The sequence below is a fragment of the Carassius carassius genome, chromosome 20, assembly GCF_963082965.1.
Source record: "Carassius carassius chromosome 20, fCarCar2.1, whole genome shotgun sequence".
NCBI classification, from domain to species: Eukaryota; Metazoa; Chordata; class Actinopteri; order Cypriniformes; family Cyprinidae; genus Carassius; species Carassius carassius.
In genome coordinates this window covers 26242587-26263995 of record NC_081774.1, presented here as the reverse complement: position 1 = coordinate 26263995, position 21409 = coordinate 26242587, and the positions used below count along the sequence as shown (strand labels likewise).

The following is a 21409-nucleotide window of genomic DNA, read 5'->3' as shown; positions in this document are numbered from 1 at the left end:
GCTGGTCTGCTAACTTGGTCAAGCCATTTGTTCTCCCAGTTTGACCATACCAATGCCCCTCTAAAACCAGCAATGCAGACCAGCTTTCTCTCTTTCTCTCTCTCTCTCTCTCTCTCTCTCTCAGCATGGTTATCAACAACATAATTTTTAAAACTTACAAAAGATTTTTTTTCATACCGTAACAATGTGAAGCAGAACTGCTGATGTAGACAGATACTCCATTGGTGTTTTCTCACATAGTTTTTCTTACAGCCATTGTAATTCCACAGAACAGCAGTGAAGTAGTTGTTGCGAGCTGTGAGCAGAGACTTAGGTGGGAGCACAGTACATATGGCAATGCCATCTGTTCAATGAAGGGCATCAGCATATTCTGGGACAAATTGCTTTGCAGGAAAATCTATGCATTTTATTAAAATAAAATAAAAAATCCTGAAGTGATGAGTTGTCTGAACTTCTTCAGCAAATTCTGAGATGCACTACAGAATGTCAAGTGAACATCATTGACATAGCGATACCCACTGGCATTTAGCCGTAGGGGTCTTACAGGACTTCCAGAATTACAGAAGATATTAGAAAATGGGAAAAGAACAAAGATATGTTGAAATGAGGAGATATATGCTGGACTTAGTGTAGTTGATGTGGTCTTAAAGCTCATTTCCCCTCACTAGTCCCAAGGTTCATTTAGATTTGAATGAGGAACACTCGTGCTTCACCATTGTTCATAATTACTTCCACTTCTCAAAAGCAGCCACATGTGGAAATAAAAGAGCAATGAACTAACCAATAAGACAAAGGCATCATTAATACGTCACCAATTACTAATCTGTACTGTTATGTAATTTTCCAACCTGGACTGTCAGAATTCTTAGTTTAATATATAAATATATATATATATATATACACAGTACCCTCTATTATTGGCACTATTATTGGGTAAATATGAGCAAAGGCAGTTATGAAAATAAATCTGCATTGTTTATCCTTTTGATCTGTTATTCAAAAAATTCCCAAAATTATAACCTTTCATTGAAGCAAATTAATGAAAGTGGGGGGGAAATCTCATTGTGAAACAAATGTTTTTCTCCAATGCATGTTGATGACGAATTCTTGATGAAATTCTTATGAGTAAAATATTTCTGAAGTACATTCCCATTCATATTTTTTTTTTTTAGCACACCAGGGTCACTAGGAACATGAAATTGTCCAGCCATGACTTCCTGTTCCACAGGACTATAAATATGAGGAACACAAAGGCCAAATACCCCTTAATCATCATCACAAGGAGTAAAACCAAAGAAAATAGTTATGATGTGCAGAACAAGATCGTTGAGCTTCACAAAATAGAAAGTGGCTGTAAGAAAATGGCTAAAGCATTGAAATCCCCATTTACACCATCAGAGCAATAATTAAGAAGTTCCAATCAACTAAAGATGTTACAAATCTTCCTGGAAGAGGACGTGTGTCTATATCATCCTAATGCACAGTGAGGAGGAGAGTTTGAGTGCCCTGCATTCTCTTTAATTGCAGAGATTAGGTGAACCTTGGGGTCAGAAAGCATAAAATAATAATAATAATAAATAAAAGAAAATCAAACAGCCCCTACATCACCACATGTTGTTGAGGAGGTTGTCCAGAAACAAACTCGAGCATATTCAGTTGTCAGACAGGACTGGAATTTCAAATGGCACTGGTTTCTATGGTCAGATGAAACTAAAAAAAAAAAAAAAAGCTTTTTGGCAACAAACCCACCAGATGGGTTTAGTACAAACAAGAACAAAAGGTACAGTGTAAAATATACTGCTGGATCTTTACTGCCTGTTTTACTGCTGGAGGTCCAGGACATCTTGTTCAGATACATGGCATAATGAATTCTGACTGTTAGAAATCTTATAATGGATGATGTTTGGATCTTTCATCAGGAGAGTATTCCAAAACAAACATCAAAATTAACATTAAAATGGGTCACTGAGCACAAAATGAAGCTTCTTCCATGGTTGTTGCAGTCCTCTGATCTGAAAAAAAAAAAACAATGGCGTGAACTGAAGAGAAGAAGCATCAATATGGAGCAGTGAATCTGAAGGAATTGGAGAGATTCTGGATGAAGGAATAATCTCTAATCTCTTATCAAGTGTTCTCTAAACTCTTCAGGCATTATAGGAGAACATTTATAGCTGTTAATGTACCCAGACCAGATGGTGGATCAGCACCTAGAAAGGACCTCTACAGCCCTGAAAGACAGCGGAGACCAGGACAACTAGAGCCCCAGATACAGATCCCCTGTAAAGACCTTGTCTCAGACGACCACCAGGATAAGACCAAAGAAACAGATGATTCTTCTGCACAATCTGACTTTGCTGCAGCCTGGAATTGAACTACTGGTTTTGTCTGGTCTGAGGAGAACTGGTCCCCCAATGAGCCTGGTTTCTCCCAAGGTTTTTTCTCCATTCTGTCACCGATGGAGTTTTGGTTCCTTGCCGCTGTCGCCTCTGGCTTGCTTAGTTGGGGTCACTTCATTTACAGCAATATCGTTGATTTGATTGCAAATGATTGCACAGAAACTATTTAAACTGAACAGAGATGACATCACTGAATTCAATGATGAACTGCCTTTAACTGCCATTTTGCATTATTGACACACTGTTTTCCTAATTAATGTTGTTCAGTTCCTTTGACACAATCTTTTTTTTTTTTTTAAGCGCTATATAAATAAAGGTGACTTGACTTGACTTGTTATCTTGAGAAAAGGATGTTGCAATAATTGGTGCCAATAATTGTGGCCAACATAAACCATAGAAAGCATTTATTTCACATTGAGATTCCCCACCCAATTTCAATTGTTTTACTTCAATGAAAGGTTAGAATTGTGAGAAATTTTTTTTAATGAAAGCTCAAAAGGAAAAACAATGCAGATTTATTTTCACAGCCGCCTTTGCTCATATTTACCAAGGGTGCCTATAATAGAAGATGGAACTGTGTGTGTGTGTATATATATATATATATATATATATATATTAGTGCTGTCAAACGATTAATCGCATCCAAAATAAAAAGTTTTTGTTTACATAATATATATGTGTGTGTGCTGTGTATATTTATTCTATATAATACACACTCATAAAATGTGTATTTTGAAAATATTGACATAAACACATGAATATACACAGTACACACACACGCATATTATGTAAACAATTTTTTTTACTTTGGATGTGATTAATTGTGATTAATCATTTGACAGCATTAATATATATATATATATATATATATATATATATATATATATATATATATATATATATATATATATATATATATATATATTTCTTATATGCTCACCAAAGCTGCATTTGTTTAACGCAGTGAAAACAGTAATATTGTGCAGTATTATTGCAATTTGAAATAACTTTTTTTTGTTTAGTATATTTTAAAAGCATCCATTTCTTTGTTTTCAGCGTCCTTACTCTAGTCTTCAGTGTCACATGATCCTTTAGAAATCATTCTGATATGCTGATTTGGTGCTCAAAAATATTTATTATTATTATTATTATTATTATTATTATTATCAATTTTAAAAACAGTTTTTGTTGCTTTTTTTGTGGTAACCATAGAAGAAAGAATAATGGTTATCACAAAATATTATTAAGCAAAAGTTGTTTTCAAAATATAATAATGTAATGAGAACCATTATAATTGAGCACCAATAACAATTGACAATGATTGGGCACCAAATCAATGATTTCTGAAGGATCATGTGACATGTGGATTTTATTTTGAACAAATATAATAAATAGAAAACAGTTCTTTTAAATCATAATAATATATGCCAATATTACTGCTTTGCTGTATTATTAATAAAAAATAGAGCCATGGTGAGCATAAGTGCCTTAAAAAAAAAAAAAAAAAAACATTACAAATCTTAAGAATTCCAAACGTTTGACCAGTAGTGTACAACACAAAAAAATTGCTCACCACTAAAATGAAAAATCTGTCATTATTTCATTGCAATTACCTTTGCTATTTTTTTCAGTGGAACACAAAAGGATACATTTTTAGCATTCTTTAACATTTTTCATTCTTTTAAATCTTTTCAAATCAAAACAAACAAACAAACAAAAAAATTATCTTATTCAGTCCTCTCTAATGTTATGATGATATTTACACATTCTCTGACACCAAAGAAGAGAAGGGACAGGAAATGACAAGACGGAGCAATTACTGTACACCTGTTAAATTCCTAACAAAATTGTTTGATCAATAAATGAAGCAAAAAGTCAAACTAGCTGCTCCCTATTTGATTGTGCACTGCTGCTAATTACACATTAAAATACAGCAGACTGACTTGAAAATAAACTAAATAAATATAATGTAATTATTATATTAAGCAGTTTGAATTCATCACTTTTGCAATGAAGACCAGACATATTTTGTACACACCACAAAATCGTTTACACAACAGGACTGATTTTTACAGATCAAAATTGTGAAATACTTTCCAGGCAAGTTTCCTAACATGCTCAAACACAGGATAATACAGTGCTTTGCAAAGGTTTCAGATCCTTAAATAGTTCTCTTGAAATACTGAGGTACAAATTCAATTGGAAAGAATATGTTTTACATTTTTAATAAAAATGGTGTATTCAGTTTATACTGTACATTTGAGTATATTATAAAGCTAGCATTGAAAAGCTGCAAAGCTGGCTCTATAAGTGTCTTTTGTGGTACCAGATTTCACTGCTGTAACAGGGTATAATTTTGTCTCATTTTCCCCAGGCAGATTGATATTTCAGGTTAGTCAGTGACTCTTGCGCACTGATGATTTTCAAATTGCACCAGAGTTTCACAATTGGACTGAGATAACGACTTTAACGGTGCCATTGTAGAAAATTCACCTCTTAGGCCACTCCATTGTTAAACCGGCCTTGTGCGTGAGATCATTTTCTAGCTAAAAGATATTATCCACTCTTCTCTCTATTTAACAAGATGCCAAGTCTTTGCTTTTTTTTTAAAAAAAATCTCCATAGCAGGATGCTATCATGACTTTACTGTAAGTGTGAGGGGTTTATTTTAGATACAGATGTTAGATTTGGTTTTAAAATCTTTTCCCATATTTTTGTTAGGTTATGGTTATTTTTTTTTTTTACTCAATTTATTTCTTCCATGTATATCATTTTTGTAACTTATCGTACAACTGTTGATAATCAATTAAAAGTGTAATTTGTCTGCAAGTTCTAACTTTGGGACCACTTAGATTTAACTTAAAAATCCAAGGCAATTAAACCTTACACTTTGAAAATTTTAAAGATTTGAAGATTTTACAATGTAAGTATTAAGTAATTCTACGATTTTTTTACCCATCAGATTCTACAAAAATGCAAAAATTCAAGTTATATTAAAACTGCAAGATCTGAACGGCATTAAAATTTGTTGGTGATTTTTTTTCTAAAGGTCAGTATGCAACCATGAATCACAATACCTAGGCAAGATAGCTTAGAAAGACCTAGCATCATAGCGAGTTTACACCACTATAAAAATCAAATGCTAAAAATGCTTACATGCTATTGTGATATGTATAACTGTCAGGATCATGGCATGTCTGTGTCATGTATTGCCACTGTTTCTGTTAACTTATTTGGTCATGTCCCTGTCCTCGTTTTGTTTTTTAGTTTGATTATCATCCCATGCACCTACAGTATGTTTACCCAATCATCCCCTGTATATAAGTCCTAGTCTGTGCCGTCTGTCTCTGTCGTGTCTACAATTGATGTACCTGTACGTGTGTCAACCTCCTGTTCCCTGGGTTGGTTGGTTGGTTGATTATGCATGCCTCCGTGTTCTGTCTGTTAGCATAACATGACAATAACCTTCACCTTATCTAAGCATTTGTTCTTGCTTAATTGTAATGGTTTACTATATTTTTTTATGTCAATCAGAATAACAATTTGAAAGATGATCACTTCAAAATCCCCCCACAATCCCCCACCCCAACAAGAAAATCTGGAAGGAATGAGTCACAGTTAGAGGCCAATTGTATGGCAATTGTTTCCTTGTTAGTGGGATCGTTACTTTTGGAAAGCACTGTATATTGGGAAACACTCATCACCTGGAGGGAGAAAAAAGCAGACACTTCTGATTGCAGTGAATGGCCAAAACCTTAATTATGTGAGGACATAAGCAAAAAAAGAAGAAAAAAAAAATGCAGAAAAATACAATAACTGGAATGAAGGATAAAAGCAAGTAAAAAAAAAAGGACACTTCAGGCTGCAAGGAAAAAATGATAAAGTGTACACCTCAAGCTTGCACCCTTTAAAAAGGCTCAAGAAAAGCACTTACTATACAACATTTAATAAAGAAACAAACTATTAGGACATGCTCAATGCAAAAGTGATGCAAAAACACAAAATGTGCTAAATTTTGACTCAGTCGGCATCTGGCTGACAAGCCAACATTCACATGCTTGTGCTGAAGCGCTAAAGCTGCTGCAGATCTGTGGAAAGGCATTGACTGCATCAAGCACATCATGACACTGAGATAAGAGAACTCTCCTTTCGTAGTTCTGATATACAAAACACAACATGACCATAAGCATGTGGACATCCACTTCCAGTTAACAAGTGTAGCTATTTCAGCTGCACTCGTTATTATGAAGTTAATAAAAACAAGAACACAACCATGCAATTTCCTCAGATGAAAATTTTCTGTTTTTCTGTTCTTGTCACTGTGTGCAAAGAAACGATGATGTAAAAACTTGAGTGGCTTTCACAAAGCATGACACGAATCCCACTGAACACCACTGGAATTAATTTTGGAAGTCTGAGTGAGCCAGACCTCATCACCCAACATCAGCACCTGACCGCACAGATGCTCCTGCGTCTGAATAGAAGCAAATCCCTGCATCTATATTCCAACATATGTTGGAAAGCCTTCCTAGAGTGGAAGCTGTTATAGCAGCAAAGGAAGAACCACCTCCAGATTAATGCCAATGGCTTTAAAACAAGCACATATGGGTATTTTTCTTTCTTACACCTTTCTTATACCTAATTTTTATCTTGCTTCAGATAAAATGGTGCCTTCATGTGCTATTGGAATGATCATAAACACAAGTTTCCTAGTCGAAAATTTGACATATAAGGCCTCTCTAAAGCTGTTTATGTCCAATTTTCAACTAGAAAGCTCATATTTATCTACGATAGCACGTGAAGGCAGCATAAATATAAACTTAGTGAGGTTTATGCTTAAAGCTGCAGTCCGTAAGTTTTGCCTATTTGTCACCATCTCTGTTTGAAAACCTGCAATTGCAGATATTTGGCGAATTATCTTCCTTGCATGGGTAGTGCGTTGGCATGGCTCCAGCGTGGATGAATCTAATGTTTTGAGGAGTATGCGTGGCTGTCAGTCAGTCACCACACCGTTGTGGTTACTGTTCTTTGGAATCACATTCTAGCCTATGTCCTGGAACTATGACCCAAATAAAAATTTTCACTAGATATTTAATATATGAATGAGTAAGTAGCAAGTCTGCCACGTTTGTTCAGACCAACTGAGGAAAAAAGTGTTACAATAAATCGTGCTACTAATGGTAATTAAATCTAATGATAGCTTAGCTCATATCATATCAAATCATTCAAATTATTATTATTGTTTCCTATTTTTCTCAAATTCAGCATTGTGTGTACGAAGAGTGAATTACAGTTACATGTAGATTTTAATTTCTGTACAGTATAATTTCTAATTGTCATACTATTACATTTTCATAAATGAAATACTTTTAATCAAAAAAGCAAATAATTTAGAACTGGTTCTTATGTAAATCTGTAATCAGATCCATAATCAGATCATAAATAATCCTTGCTGCATTACAATACGCCATCAAAAAATTATTCCAGCTGCTGTGAGAAAAGGCTATTAACCCTCTGGAGTTGATTAATGCGTATACGCGTTATGAGTCATTTTCTCCTGATAACCCCGAAAAAAACTTAAATTACACTTTCAGTTTTGATCGTACAGATAAGAACAATACATCAATCGAATCTGTAAAGGGTCTACTTTTTTTGAATACAGATATAATAACAACAGAACTTTGTGCACTTATAAAATAAAGATAACAAACAAGGTGTGCTGTCTGCAGCCTTTGCCTGCACTGATCTTCATTTACAAACACGTCATTAAAATGAACTGTAACTCTGTGAATACTCAACGAAGAGACATGAGAGAGATATCTATAGAAAGCTTGACATGTCTACTTCTAAACTAAACAAGTGCTGCCAAAAACAAATATTCTGTGATAAAGTAATCCATATGAAAACAACGCGATGTCCGTTTTTCACATCTCCGATCCACCACCTGCAACATTCGCATAAGCGTTATAGCATAATAAATGGGACAACTTATTTATGTTTACAGACGTGACGTAATGACGCAGCAGCATGCTCAAATTTCCAGCAAATTTCTATCAGTACCACTCAAATTTTAAAACGTTATTATAAGCTAACCATTGTGAATGAGGCTAAATGAAGCTGATAGTTTTAAACACTAGCTGGTTATGTACTTGCTCAAATGTTGATTTTGGATAACTTTCAGCATTTTTAAAAGAAGGGGGTGGGGTGGGGGGAGGTAATAGACTGAGACAAATATGAAAATAATAAGTAAAATATGAAAAAAATTATCTTACACTATTTAGTTTTTCCAGTAAACGTATTTTGTTTTTGTTTTTTTAAGGGAAAAGAAGACCAGATTACTGCTAAAAATTATTTTTGCATTGTCCACATACTTTAGGTCATGAAGCGTATATCGTGAGAACATCAGGTATGACTGAGGCATGAACAACAGAAGCTAAAATAAAAAATACATCGAAATTGAAAGCGCCATTACTTGACCAGCTCTTGTTTATGTCACATGATGAATATAATCAATTCAGAGGCTAGAAAATGACGATACTGGGTCAGTACTTTGAGAGATTAAGCTGACATCAATTGTTTTAATGAACAGGTTGGCCAGAGGTGTGAGCAGTATCTCATCAAATTGCTCCAGCACTGGCACCTGCCTTCTGTTCTGTGTCTCAGTCTCATATTCTCATGCCATATATAATTCTCTCTTCACACAGCCAGTGCATCCATCATTTTCTCCAGGGAAAAAACTGTGATGGTGCTAACACGATGCCGCAGTGCTGGTCAAACATGCACGCAGTGGTGCATTAGAAGAAAAAGGCTGTCCGGGCTGAGCTGCCAGATGATGTCTGAATCACAAGCTGATAAGAAAACTTGTTACGTACAGTATCGGCTATGATGAATGTTCTTGATATACATGCAAAAAGAGTGCATGCTTAGTTTGATGGGGAAAAAAACAAGGTGAAGAGCAGTGTATGTCTCGAAGCAGTAGGGGAGCCCCAAGGGTGCTGCATTGTCTGCTGGTTTATATGATGGTACGACATAGTACGACATTAGCTACAGTAGCTGATCAAATTAACCTGCTGATCTGACAACAGAGATGATGTAGGTTCATCTTATGGGAATTCAGGATACTGACAGGAGGTGGACAGGTGTGTCATTTTAAAAACAAGCAAATAAGGCATAAATTAAGGATTGATTGCTTTGAACAGTCAACATATGCTACACTGCATACAGGCACAGTCTTGACATCTGAATTCACTCATTCTGAACTGTTCCTCATGTGTTTTGTCAACAGCAGACCTAGTTATCGTAAGTAATGCCGTGTTCTTGTCATGGCACATAACAACAGAATATCACTTTGTATTCTACAGTCTCAGATCAACAAATGCATACGTATTCTTTTGTTCAGAGAATAAATAAATAATGGGAATAATAAGTTCCTGAATTACCCATTAAGCTGCTCAAAGGATGCTTCAATGTTACATTTCCAAAGTGATGTCAGCGGTGTAGTGAAAAATGTTTACAATTTTGGGCTAATGATTTTTGTAGGTTTTTTTTATAAAAAAAAGTAAAACGTTAGACAGAGAATGTTTTCCTAAGATCTGTTTCAGTTCAGTGCTTGTCTATGTGACAAGAATAACCATAATATTGTAATAAAAATAAGCATAAAATAATAATATATGAAACTAGGGCTGGAAGATATATCAAATTTGCACGATTATGTTGCAGGAAATATAAAAATAAGCAGCAGTTAGATAATGTGATTTTGATTTGGCTATTAATTTTTTATTTTTCTAAAGACTGTCAAACTCGTGTATGAGAATGTTTCAACAGAAATGTTTTATCTGATTTAGTAGCATTACTAAAGTCTAAATTTCATTAGATCCTTTTAAATCTAAGGGGCTACAAAAAGCAGTCTAAAAAAGTGTAACTTTAAAACAATTATCTAAACTTTGCACTTTTTTCATTCAACTTTCTTTGTGTCTTTAAATGCAAAAATGCCAACCCATTTAAGAGCAAATATATAAATACAAATGTATGGAAAATATAATCAAAAAGCTGAAAAATACTAAAATATAACTTTATAAATAATTTGGTATATCGGCCAGCCCTAAAGTGAGCCCCTTCAAGGTAATGAAAGCTAAAGCAAGGATGTGACGTTCTTTGAAGATCTCTTCTGCGATACGTGTACCTCTGGAAAACATACACTACTTGATTATCCAGATGAGAATAAAATAGACCATGCAAAATCCACTATTTGATCACACCAGGATCAACACGAGTCTTATTAGAAACCTCTCCTCATGGTCACGACATGATTCTAACTTCACTGTTTGAAATCTAGACAACTTCCATTTGAAATCGCATTTGGAATGATTTGTTTAGCCATTGTGAGTATTACTTTACAATGCAGGAGGGACAAGCCAATAGAGCTGTAGTATCATGGGATATTCTGAATGAATGGGAGTCCTGGTCATGACAGCTGCCACTCTGGGTTTAAAAACTTGATAGGGTGTGTCTTAGCCCACTTTGCAAAAACAGCCTTCTCTGTGATGAACCGGTGGCCACCATAAGGGGCGCTCTCATGCAAGAGGTATTCGGCGCATTCGTCACGACTTCCTGCTTCATAGTAGTGGTACGGCACCTTCCTGTAGCCTTCTGATCTAAAATTTAAAAATAAATAAATGTTACTTTTTTATTCCATCATAATAAATCATACTATAAGGTGCCAATTTCAGTATATTTTAAAAGGCATTTGCAATTTATTTCATTTTCACATAACATATTTCTGAGTGAAACAAAAGAAGCAAAAAACAACAGAAAAACAAGGATGTTTTTTTCCCTCAGTAATGCACAATAAAGACTGGGAAGCCTGTAGCAGTTTTGAAGGTGTTAGAGCTTTAACCCATTGATACTTTTTATTCAAAGACTGAGTGCTCTGAGTCCCTAAGGAGCATTCCTTTGGAGAAATGGAAGCTAAGAAGGCATTTTTCCCTCTCACAAATAGATTAAATTTTTCTCTCCCAGTAGCACCTGTTGAATTTTAATCCAGCGAATTTTAATCTAGCGATCCAGCGAGGTCAATTTCAACAACATTTCAGCACATTATGCTAAAATAGATACTTCCCAGCTGAACTGCCTTTCATCAAATTGACTTTGTTGTAGCCACTGTTTTCTCATTTGCCAGTCTTTACAGGTGACTGGGAGTTGCTGTGAAATTAAAATTGCTCATTGTTTTGAAAGGGAGAGCAGAATGAATAAATGGCTGGGAAAACAGATTATAATAGCTACTTTACAAACACTCTAATCACATCAGTGCACTGATTGCCTATATCTTTTGCATTGGGGTGGGGGCTGGACATGAGGTTCTTAAGGACACTATCATTAAAATGGAACCATGGTGTGAGATTCATGGTAAAGGGGTTTATATGCTGCCAGTTAACTATTAATACACAGTGTCAGGAGACATGCATAGAAAACCAGAAAACAAACAAGCCAATTATTTTAGAAAACTATTTTTAAAGTAAAACAAGATATTTTACTTTCCTCTTTAAAAAAATACAAGAAAATGAATCAATAATTCTATTGAAAAGAGTGTTTCAGATATAATCAGCTAATTACTAACCACTTGACCAGTTGAATACTGTCACGGTGTCTGGTCTGTGTTTCCCTGGGTGTCCACTAGTGGTCTCACTTCCCCATAGGCACCTCACCGCAGGCACTACATTTCCCACAAAGCCTTGTCCCTTCATGACAGTAATTGCACACCTGTTAATTGCACTCAGCTGTCTTTACTTTGATCGTCATTATCCTGTCTATTTATACTTCTCTGTTTTCTCTCTGTGTCATGGAGTCCTTATTTTCCGTCACCCAGTTTCCTTGCGTTCCCTTGTGGTTCTAGTTTCTTGTTTCCTTGTTTGTTTCATGTTCTGACTGCTTATCTGGATTTTGACCTTTGCTTAATGGATTATGATTTTTGGATTACCCAATAAACACACACTGCTCTTGGATCTCTCGTCTCCTGTGTCCCGATCGTTACAGAAGGACTCCATCAGATCAAATCCAGGGGTGTGGGATTTTGTTTCCGTTCCCCAGCCAGCATGGAGGAGCGGAGGAGAAGATACATTAAATTAACCACCCTCCGTCAAAGGGGGAATGAGGTGGGTGGTGTGGCACAAGAGTTCTGGACCTTGGCGGTGGGGTTGGGATATAATGATGCGGCCTTGAAAGATTTTTTGAACGTCTGTTAAGAAAACCCCGTGCTGGAGAGTGAAATGAATGAGCTGGAGGTCTTTGATTTTTGGTGGTTCATACTGTACCTGCAACATCGGTCTCAGTGGGATACCCCAGCCACACCTGTCTCTCACGGTGGGATGGCCGACTCTAGACCGGGGTCTACAGACAGGAGGACCACCAGCCCAGCACCACTGCACAATATGGCCGCCAGCCCAGCGCCACAGCACAAGGTGGTCGCCAGCCCAGCACCACCGTACAAGATGGCCGCCGGCCCAGAGCCATGGCACAAGATGGCCGCCGGTCCAGCGCCTCTGCACAAGATGACAGCCACAGTTGACCCTCCAGAGTCGAGTCAGGTTCCCGTTGACCCTCCAGAGTCGGGTCAGGTCACCGTTAACACTCATGAGTTAAGCACTACCACAGTTAGACCTCAGGAGTCAAGTCACCAGTGTTCTTCATGGGCAGAGTCAAGTCACCAATGATCTTTATGAGCAAAGTCAAGTCACCAATGATCTTAATGAGCAAAGTCAAGTCACCAATGATCTTCATGAGCAAAGTCAGGTCACCAATGATCTTCATGAGCAAAGTCAGGTCACCAATGATCTTCATGACCAAAGTCAAGTCACCGTTGATCTTCCTGAATCCAGTCAAAACACAGCGGATCTACCCGAGTCTCTCCACGTCTCTGCTGAACTACCAGAGCTTCTCCATGTCTCTGCTGAACAACCAGAGCTTCTCCACGTCTCTGCTGAACTACCAGAGCCTCTCCACATCTCTGCTGAACTACCAGAGCCTCTCCTTGTCTTTGCAGAACATCCAGAGCCTCGTCACCTCTCAGCCGAACTCTCTGAGTGCTCGACTTATCCTGTCGTGGCCACGGAGGCCACCCTTAACCTGTTTATGTTCTCTGGTTCAGACTTGCCTAACCAGACTTGCTCTCCTTCGGCGCCACCCTGGTGGGCTCCTGTCCCGACCGCACGGCTGTGGTGGTCTTCGGCGCCGCCCTGGTGGGCTTCTGTCTCGACCGCACGGCTGTGGTGGTCTTCTGCGCCACCCTGGTGGGCTTCTGTCTCGACTGCACGGCTGTGGTGGTCTTCTGCACCGCCCTGGTGGGCTTCTGTCTCGACCACACGGAGGTGGTGGTCTTCTGCGCCGCCCTGGTGGGCTTCGGTCTCGACCGCACGGCTCCAGTTCCACCTGATCTACCCGGGATACTTGCCCTGTCGGGTCAGCCCTGGGCCCCGAACTTTCTGTTCCCTCCTGGTCTTGTGTTTTGTTTCTTGTTTTTTTCTGTTTCCTTCTGTGGACCTGGCCCTCCATCCCTCCGCCGGTCCTCCTCCCTCCTGGTTTCCTTGTTGTTGTTTTTTGCACTTCCTGTCTCTGTTTCCCTCTATTACCTGGCCCTCCGTCCCTCCCCCTGGTCCTCCGCCAGTCCACCTCCCTCCTGGTCTCCTTGTTTTTGTTTTTTTGCACTTCCTGTCTCTGTTTCCCTCTGTTGCCTGGCCCTCCGTCCCTCCCCCTGGTCCTCCGCCGGTCCACCTCCCTCCTGGTCTCTGTGTTCCTTGGTTTCTTCTTGTGTTCGGGTGGAGCATCTGGTAGCTGTTCCGTAGAGGAGGGGGTAATGTCACAGTGTCTGGTCTGTGTTCCCCTGGGTGTCCACTAGTGGTCTCACTACCCCATAGGCACCTCACCATAGGCACTACATTTCCCACAAAGCCTTGTCCCTTCATCACAGTAATTGCACACCTGTTAATTGCACTCAGCTGTCTTCACTTTGATCTTCATTATCCTGTCTATTTATATCTGTCTATTTTCTCTCTGTGTCATGGAGTCCTTATTTTCCGTCACCCAGTTTCCTCGCATTCCCTTGTGGTTCTAGTTTCTTGTTTGTTTCATGTTCTGACTGCTTATCTGGATTTTGACCTTTGCTTAATGGATTATGATTTTTGGATTACCCAATAAACACACACTGCTCTTGGATCTCTCGTCTCCTGTGTCCCGATCGTAACAAATACTTGTTGCTTTACTTGTTGCTATACTTTCACTTAAATCAATATTTAATCTTCATTAATCTTAATACTGTTAATTTAACTAATCTAGAAAAACCTTACACCATGATCTGTCTAAATACTTTATTCTGATTGTGCGTTAAAATGTACAGGAAATAACTATGGAAATTAACCAAATTAACAGTTATTTTTAAGCATTCAGTATGGTCAGTGGTAGACAGTAATGAAGACTGGTTGTGGGCAACTAAAACTTTTAGGCTGAAAAGACATGTGAAAGTATATGTATATGGCCATACAGTATACTGAAGTGATATGGATATGTAATGTGGTCAAGACCTGCCAGGAACAACTTTAGCCATATGAAAATAATTACACACCTCTGATTGGTTGAACATTCCTTCCATCAGATTCAAGCATTCAATAGCTTTTGAAATTGCCTACACTCTGAGTAGGCACTTTGTTTGAATAAGTAATTACTTTGTTAAAAAAAATAGTCAAGTGAAGTGTGACATAATATACCTCTGTAAATAAATACAATATAAATTCACGTCTCGCGCACTTTAATGCTCTTTGAATTTAATGCGTACGTTCCCTGGGAACTGGAATCATGGCAGAATTTCATGTGAAGTCCACTTTGCAGGGCACATGCGGTTGATTAAGACAATGCTTAAATAAAGTTGCCTGAACCCTTCAGCTTGAGGAGGCCTCTTGAATGCCACCCTCCACGCGTAGCCCCCCGGGATTGTTCACTCGGCACCGGACCACGAATTTAACCACCCGTTACTCCAGAATCCAGGGCATATCGACGCAGGGGTGGTCTCATTCGAAAGAGGGCCTCTAGATATACACTCAATTTGCATTTGAGAGGGTTCCTCAAGCTGAAGAGATCCCCTGACTTTGGTCCGGAATCACTGTGCTGTTACGGGGATATGACCATTCAAAGTTTTAATGGTTTTCTATAAAGCTTTAAATTTAAACTTAAGCTTAAACTTAAGCTTTAAAGCGATTCATTCAGGTCTCCAGTACCCAACAATGAAGCATGCTCTGCTGAACAAACTAATTACACAATTTCAAGCATTTTATCTGCATTATATGCTCTGTAAAAAAACATTTGCATATTGACAGCATATTTGCCAATAGAAATATATATCGACAACAGGCTCATACCGGCCGATAATATTGGCAAAACTATATATCAGTCGGGCTCTAATGGAGATGTGTATTTTTTTCTTATTTTGCCTAAATATCGTATTTTTCATTTAGTACTGCCCTTTGGAGGCTACAGATGATAGTTTCCCATATGTGGTAGATATTTCCCAGAAGACAAAATAAATTAAAGGGGTCATATGATGCAATTTAAATTTTTCCTTTCTCTTTGAAGTGTTACAAGCTCTTGGTGCATAAAGAAGATCTGTAAAAATGCTAAGACTAAAGTCTCAAATCCAAAGAGACATTCTTTATCAAAGTTAAGACTTTGCCATGCTCCCCTAAAACGGCTCATTCAAACATGCCCCTACATATCTATGTCACTATGTAGAAATATTTGTGTAATGCCGCCCAAATGTTCACGCAAAGAAAGAAGGAATGGTTTCAGTAACACAGTTAGTGTTGAAGCAGCCATGTCAGGGAGATGCTGTGTGTATCTAGGTGAAAGTTAAAGCACTTTATTTGGCCTTCCGAAAGTAGATGCATTTAGGAATCTTTAAGATTACTTACAACAGAACAGTAATGCATTTTATGGATGACTGTTTCATGAAACTAGGAGAGGAGGTAATTCTGACTTTGCTACGACAATCTGGCGTTTCTGAATCTGCTACTGGAATTATTTTTTGTTATTAGTTTAAGTATTTGCTACTGAATGTTCCAATGCAGAGTTTTGCATTGCATTGCGTGTGTGTGTGTGTGTGTGTGTGAGAGAGAGAGACAGAGTCACATCACACTGGAGTCAGCTGTCTTAACCGTCCGTGGCTTGTGTACTGCAAACACATACGAGCTTCATCACTGTGTCTGTCACTCCACTCTGTTCCCCTTTCAGGCTTGAACTGATGGTAAAACTAAGGACATTATTACATAATTAATTGTTACATTTATTTTGAAAGAAGAAGCTCACGATTATGGAAAGGGGAATTACATTTCAGACGAGTGCTTGCAGTACTCAACCAATCACAATGCACTGGGTCAGTTGGCCAATCAGAGCAGACTGCGCTTGTCGGAAGGAGGAACTTTGTAGAAAATGACGTGTTTGAGAGAGGCAGGACATAGAGGACCTACTATAATGTACAGTGTGTTTTTTTTTACATTAAAGCATGGCAACATATTCTGTTCCACCAAATACACCATATAATGATCTTTAAAAAAAACATAATATGACCCCTTTAAATTTAACCTGATCTTAAAATTCTAAAAGTTGTCACTTTTGTAATGTTTTTGTAATGTTTCATTCGTAGCCTGTGCCCTCAGAAGGTCACATTTGTTGGCTGCGTACTTCATCCAATATGTGTCCTTTCAGAAAAGTAGTTATTGTAAAACAAACTGTAATTTTGAGGAATACATTGCTGTAATTTCTTTCTTTGGAATGTAATGGTTACATTTCTAAAACGAGACAGCTTCAATGATGTATGCGACTGACACATGCAACCTCCGGAGGACACAGCCTTCAAAACGAGACACTACTGAGTGTATTTTCAAATTAATGAACCAAATATAAAAGAAACACCTAATCACTAAATGGAACTGATTATAGTGCTACTCCTATCATGCAGCAAATCATACTGCTATTGTTTTCAGACATTTTTTTGTGTTTAATGTATGCTAAACATATTGTAACAATACATGGTCTAAAATGATAACTAGTGAAGAATTCTGAAGCAAAGATATTTGCGTGTATGTCTGTATTATGGCAGGGTGGACAATGTTTAAAAGAAGCCCACAGCACTGCTCTGGAAACAGGTGAAGCTTCTTTAAAGCCCATTGTCAAGTAATAGATTGCATGTCAGTCTTACTTGCAGTACGTGTCATTGATCATGCCGTAGACTCGGATCTCCTTGCACATGTCCATGGCCAGAATGAGTGTGAACCAACCAGTGCTGAGATATGACCCCGACTGAATCCTGCCAACATAAAATCATCATGTTATTTGAACACGCATTTGAGTGATCTATATTCAAATAATTTACAATATAGTTCTCAAAATACTGTAATATCTCTTTCAAAAGAAAAAAAAAAGCACCTGTGTGTAGAACATAAACCAAGTGAAGCTTATAGTGAGGACTAACAACATAGAAGCTGCTGTATACAGAACAAAAGCATCTCTCTTCACAGGTAAGAAATAATTATTTTGTGTGAAATTCTCGAAGTCAGAAATAGGTTGAAGTACCATCTCACTTTAAGTGCACATGTACTCCCTTGACTTGTATAAATGCACCTCTACAGACTCAGCACCTCAATCACACTTGATGCTTATATTCCCTGCAACTCTCCCTCACAGTGTTCAGGAAAATGGTCAATCATCAAGACATTTTAGAGCACGTGCCCATTTAGAGAAGCTATTGGCACCTGTGGAAAAATCAATTTCCCAGGTGCTTTGTAAAGAACACTGATTTCATCAGAAAGAGCAGACCTGCTTTCAAAGTACAGGCATTAATTCCCAGCCATCAACCCTCCTCTGCTCTGTGCAGCTTTAAATTGCCATTCAAACAGTCTCTGAGACAATGTTCAACAGAACACAAAACCCCTTAATGACGGCTTCTCTAGTAACTGGAAAAACCTAAAGGGATAAAATTCAGTCATTATTTGCTTCAAACCCATATGATGTTATTTTTTGTGTGGTGTGCAAAATGATACATTTTAAATGATGTTTTTATTTCCGCCTTTTCCGTATCTCCTCACTGCCGCAGGAGTGTCTGCTCCTGCAGGAGCCTTTTTCGTATCTCCTCACTGCCGCAGCAGTGTCTGCTCCCGCAGGAGCCTTTTCCGTATCTCCTCACTGCCGCAGCAGTGTCTGCTCCTGCAGGAGCCTTTTCCGTATCTCCTCACTGCCTCACATCACCTACGCTTGAAAGGTATGCCATGCATCCTAGGTTGCGGTGATAGTATCATGTATCGACGATAGCCAAGACGATATTAGGCTCATTCTCCTACATTTTTTATTATCATTATTAGGCAGCCTACCATAATTCAGCTATCGAACTGCTCCGTTATCCCATCTCAGCACTGTATGTCATGCTTGCCCGTGCTCTCAAAGGATGATTCGAAACCGTAGGTGGCGAAGAAGTCTCCATCCACAAATAGACATACATCGTTGCAGATATAAGGTATTCCATTGTACGTTAACAGGTAATCCGATACGTGCCATATTTTAAACGAGCTCTCACTAATGGAGTTTAATGCCACAGTTACGTTAGAATGCATCATTCTTGTTTCTGGGGCGGCGCGTAGGTCCCATCATGAGGCACGTGGTCCAGAGCGTGCATGACCAAGGCATCAGTCCAACCGAACTCACTCCAAATATATGAACTAACCTGTTTTTGAATACCTTATATTTAAGGCGTTCGTTTACGTTCATATTAGGGTTAAATTGTTGGACTTTAAATGAAATCTACTATTGTTTTTGCACCGTTGACTGATTTTGCAGAACATTTAGACTGATAACTTCCGTGCGCACATGCGGAAAATTTGTCACAGGACAAGTGAGATGACAGTAGTGCCAACTACATGAACTAGCTGTTTTAAAAATAGTATTTTATATTTAATGCCAGTTTATCAGTACGTCTGAAAGTATATTTTTCGATTATTGGTGATTCCATAGGCTTTTTCTCTTCGATGCCAGGAGCTCGAGCTCCCATCGGATGCTGATGAGAGCCTCCCGGCCAGACAACCTCAACTTTTCCATTCTGCGGCCAGCAAGGCTTACCCGTTCGTTGCCCGGAGCCACACTCCCTTCGGATGTAGGTGAAAGCCCCCGGCTACCTTTCTTGCCTTTCTGTCTTACGTACGGAGAGGTTTACCCATCCAACGAAGGTAAGAGCCTCCTGGCTAGACAACCTTTACCGTACTTCAGCCAGAGAGGTTTACCCGTTCGATTCCTGGAGCTAAGCTCCTATCGGACATCAGTCAGAGCCTCCCGGCTAGACAACCTTACCTTTTCCATTTCTATGGTCAGCGAGGCTTACCCGTTCGATGCGTGTGCTCCCTTCGGACGCCGGCGAGGGCCTCCTGGACAGACAACCTTTACCTTTCCACTCTACGGTCGGCGAGACTTAACCCGTTCGATGCGTGTGCTCCCTTCAGATGTCGGTAAGAGTCTCTCGCCCACGCAACTTACCTTTTCATTTGACGGTAGATGAGGCTTAACCGTCCGACGATACGAGTCTCGACCTCTCGTCAAATCCTGCAACAAAAAAAAATATATATAAAAAACTCTCAGCTATCCTCACATCTTTTAACCCCGCCTGGCGAGGCTTACCCATTCGATGTTCTGAGTTTAATGCCCCATGGGATGCCGCGAGAGTCCTACCAGTCGGGTTTTCCTTTCCACTCTCCCCGTCCGGCGAGGCTTACCCATCTGATGCGTGCGCTCCCTTCAGACGTCTGGCGAGAGTTCTCCCGGTTGGGTCTATACTTGCCGGCCGCAAGCGAGTCTTATCCATCCCATGCCGTGAGTCGGGATCTCCCTACGGATGTCGCCAAAGTCCTCCTTGTCGGCCAGCCCAAAGCTTTTTATCTGCCAAACCGAGAGGACCCAGACGTCCGTCATCCTGAGTCTCAATCTCTTGTCGGAGGCTTCATGGGCCCTCTCGGTCAGCATTAGGTCCTTCGCCCACTGAATAGCAGGGGCTATCAGCCAGTAGGGCCCGTACGCCGACACTGTGACCTATTCCGGTCGAGGCAACTCGGGTCCTCCCGGTCGGGCACCACAACCATGCTGCTCCTCCTCATCGGCCGTAAGGGCTCACCGTTCCAACGCCACAAGCTCCTGTTGAGCATCGGCTCGAGCCCTACCGACCGGGCGCCCACAACCACGTAGTTCACTACCTGCAGCCGGTAGGGCCTACTCTTCCAACGCCTAAGTCGCTCCCATCGGAGTACGAGGCGACTTCTCAGAAAATCTAAATTAGCCCCTGCCAGTACTCTATGCTATTTATCTGGGGGGTGTTCTTTAAACTGGCGGCTGTCCTCTTGTACATTTGCTTTTTGGGGGGGTACTCTAGGTTCGGGCCATTCCCGAGCTCGGAGCCCTTCCCCGGACAGCACGCCAAATACACATACCATACCTCAGCTAATTATATGCAAGCGTAAACTAGTGAAATGATGTTTTTATTAACAAGATTCGGGAGGAGCGCGTCAGATACTTAGCCTAATCGACACAGGTGTACCATAATCAAGTAATCAATCCCATAGTATAAATATCGCTGACTTACCTCTATCCATTGACGGTTTATCAGCATCCCTCCTCCACCCCATCTCCCCACTTTGAGTTCACTTTATGAATAGACGGGGAAGGGGGGGTACTCTAGGTTCGGGCCATTCCCGAGCTCGGAGCCCTTCCCCGGACATAATTATATGTAAGCATGAACTAGTGAAAGAATGTTCATGGATCTTTTGAAAACTTCAATAAAATTCAATAAAGGAAAATGTCACAAAATAGTGCATATAGCCTCTGTGCTATATTACACATATTTAGAAGCAATGAAATAGCTTAGTGTGATGAACCAGCCCAAAGTTTAAAGGAATACGTCACCCAATATTGAAAATTTGCTGTTAATTTACCTATTTTAA

The 21409-nt window shown here is 39.3% G+C and overlaps 1 protein-coding gene across 1 annotated transcript in view; it reads right to left on the bottom strand.

Annotated features, from left to right (window-relative positions):
• Positions 1-10299: 10299 nt before the first annotated feature.
• st6galnac3 (ST6 (alpha-N-acetyl-neuraminyl-2,3-beta-galactosyl-1,3)-N-acetylgalactosaminide alpha-2,6-sialyltransferase 3) overlaps positions 10300-21409 on the bottom strand; it is a 160681-nt gene continuing 149571 nt past the window's right edge. Inside the window, exons 4-5 of the mRNA XM_059502341.1 lie at positions 17635-17742; positions 10300-11050 (exon numbers count right to left, since the gene is read on the bottom strand). Of these exons, the coding sequence (XP_059358324.1) occupies positions 10861-11050; positions 17635-17742 (298 nt within the window). The 3' untranslated portion in view covers positions 10300-10860. The remainder of the gene's footprint in view (positions 11051-17634; positions 17743-21409) is intronic.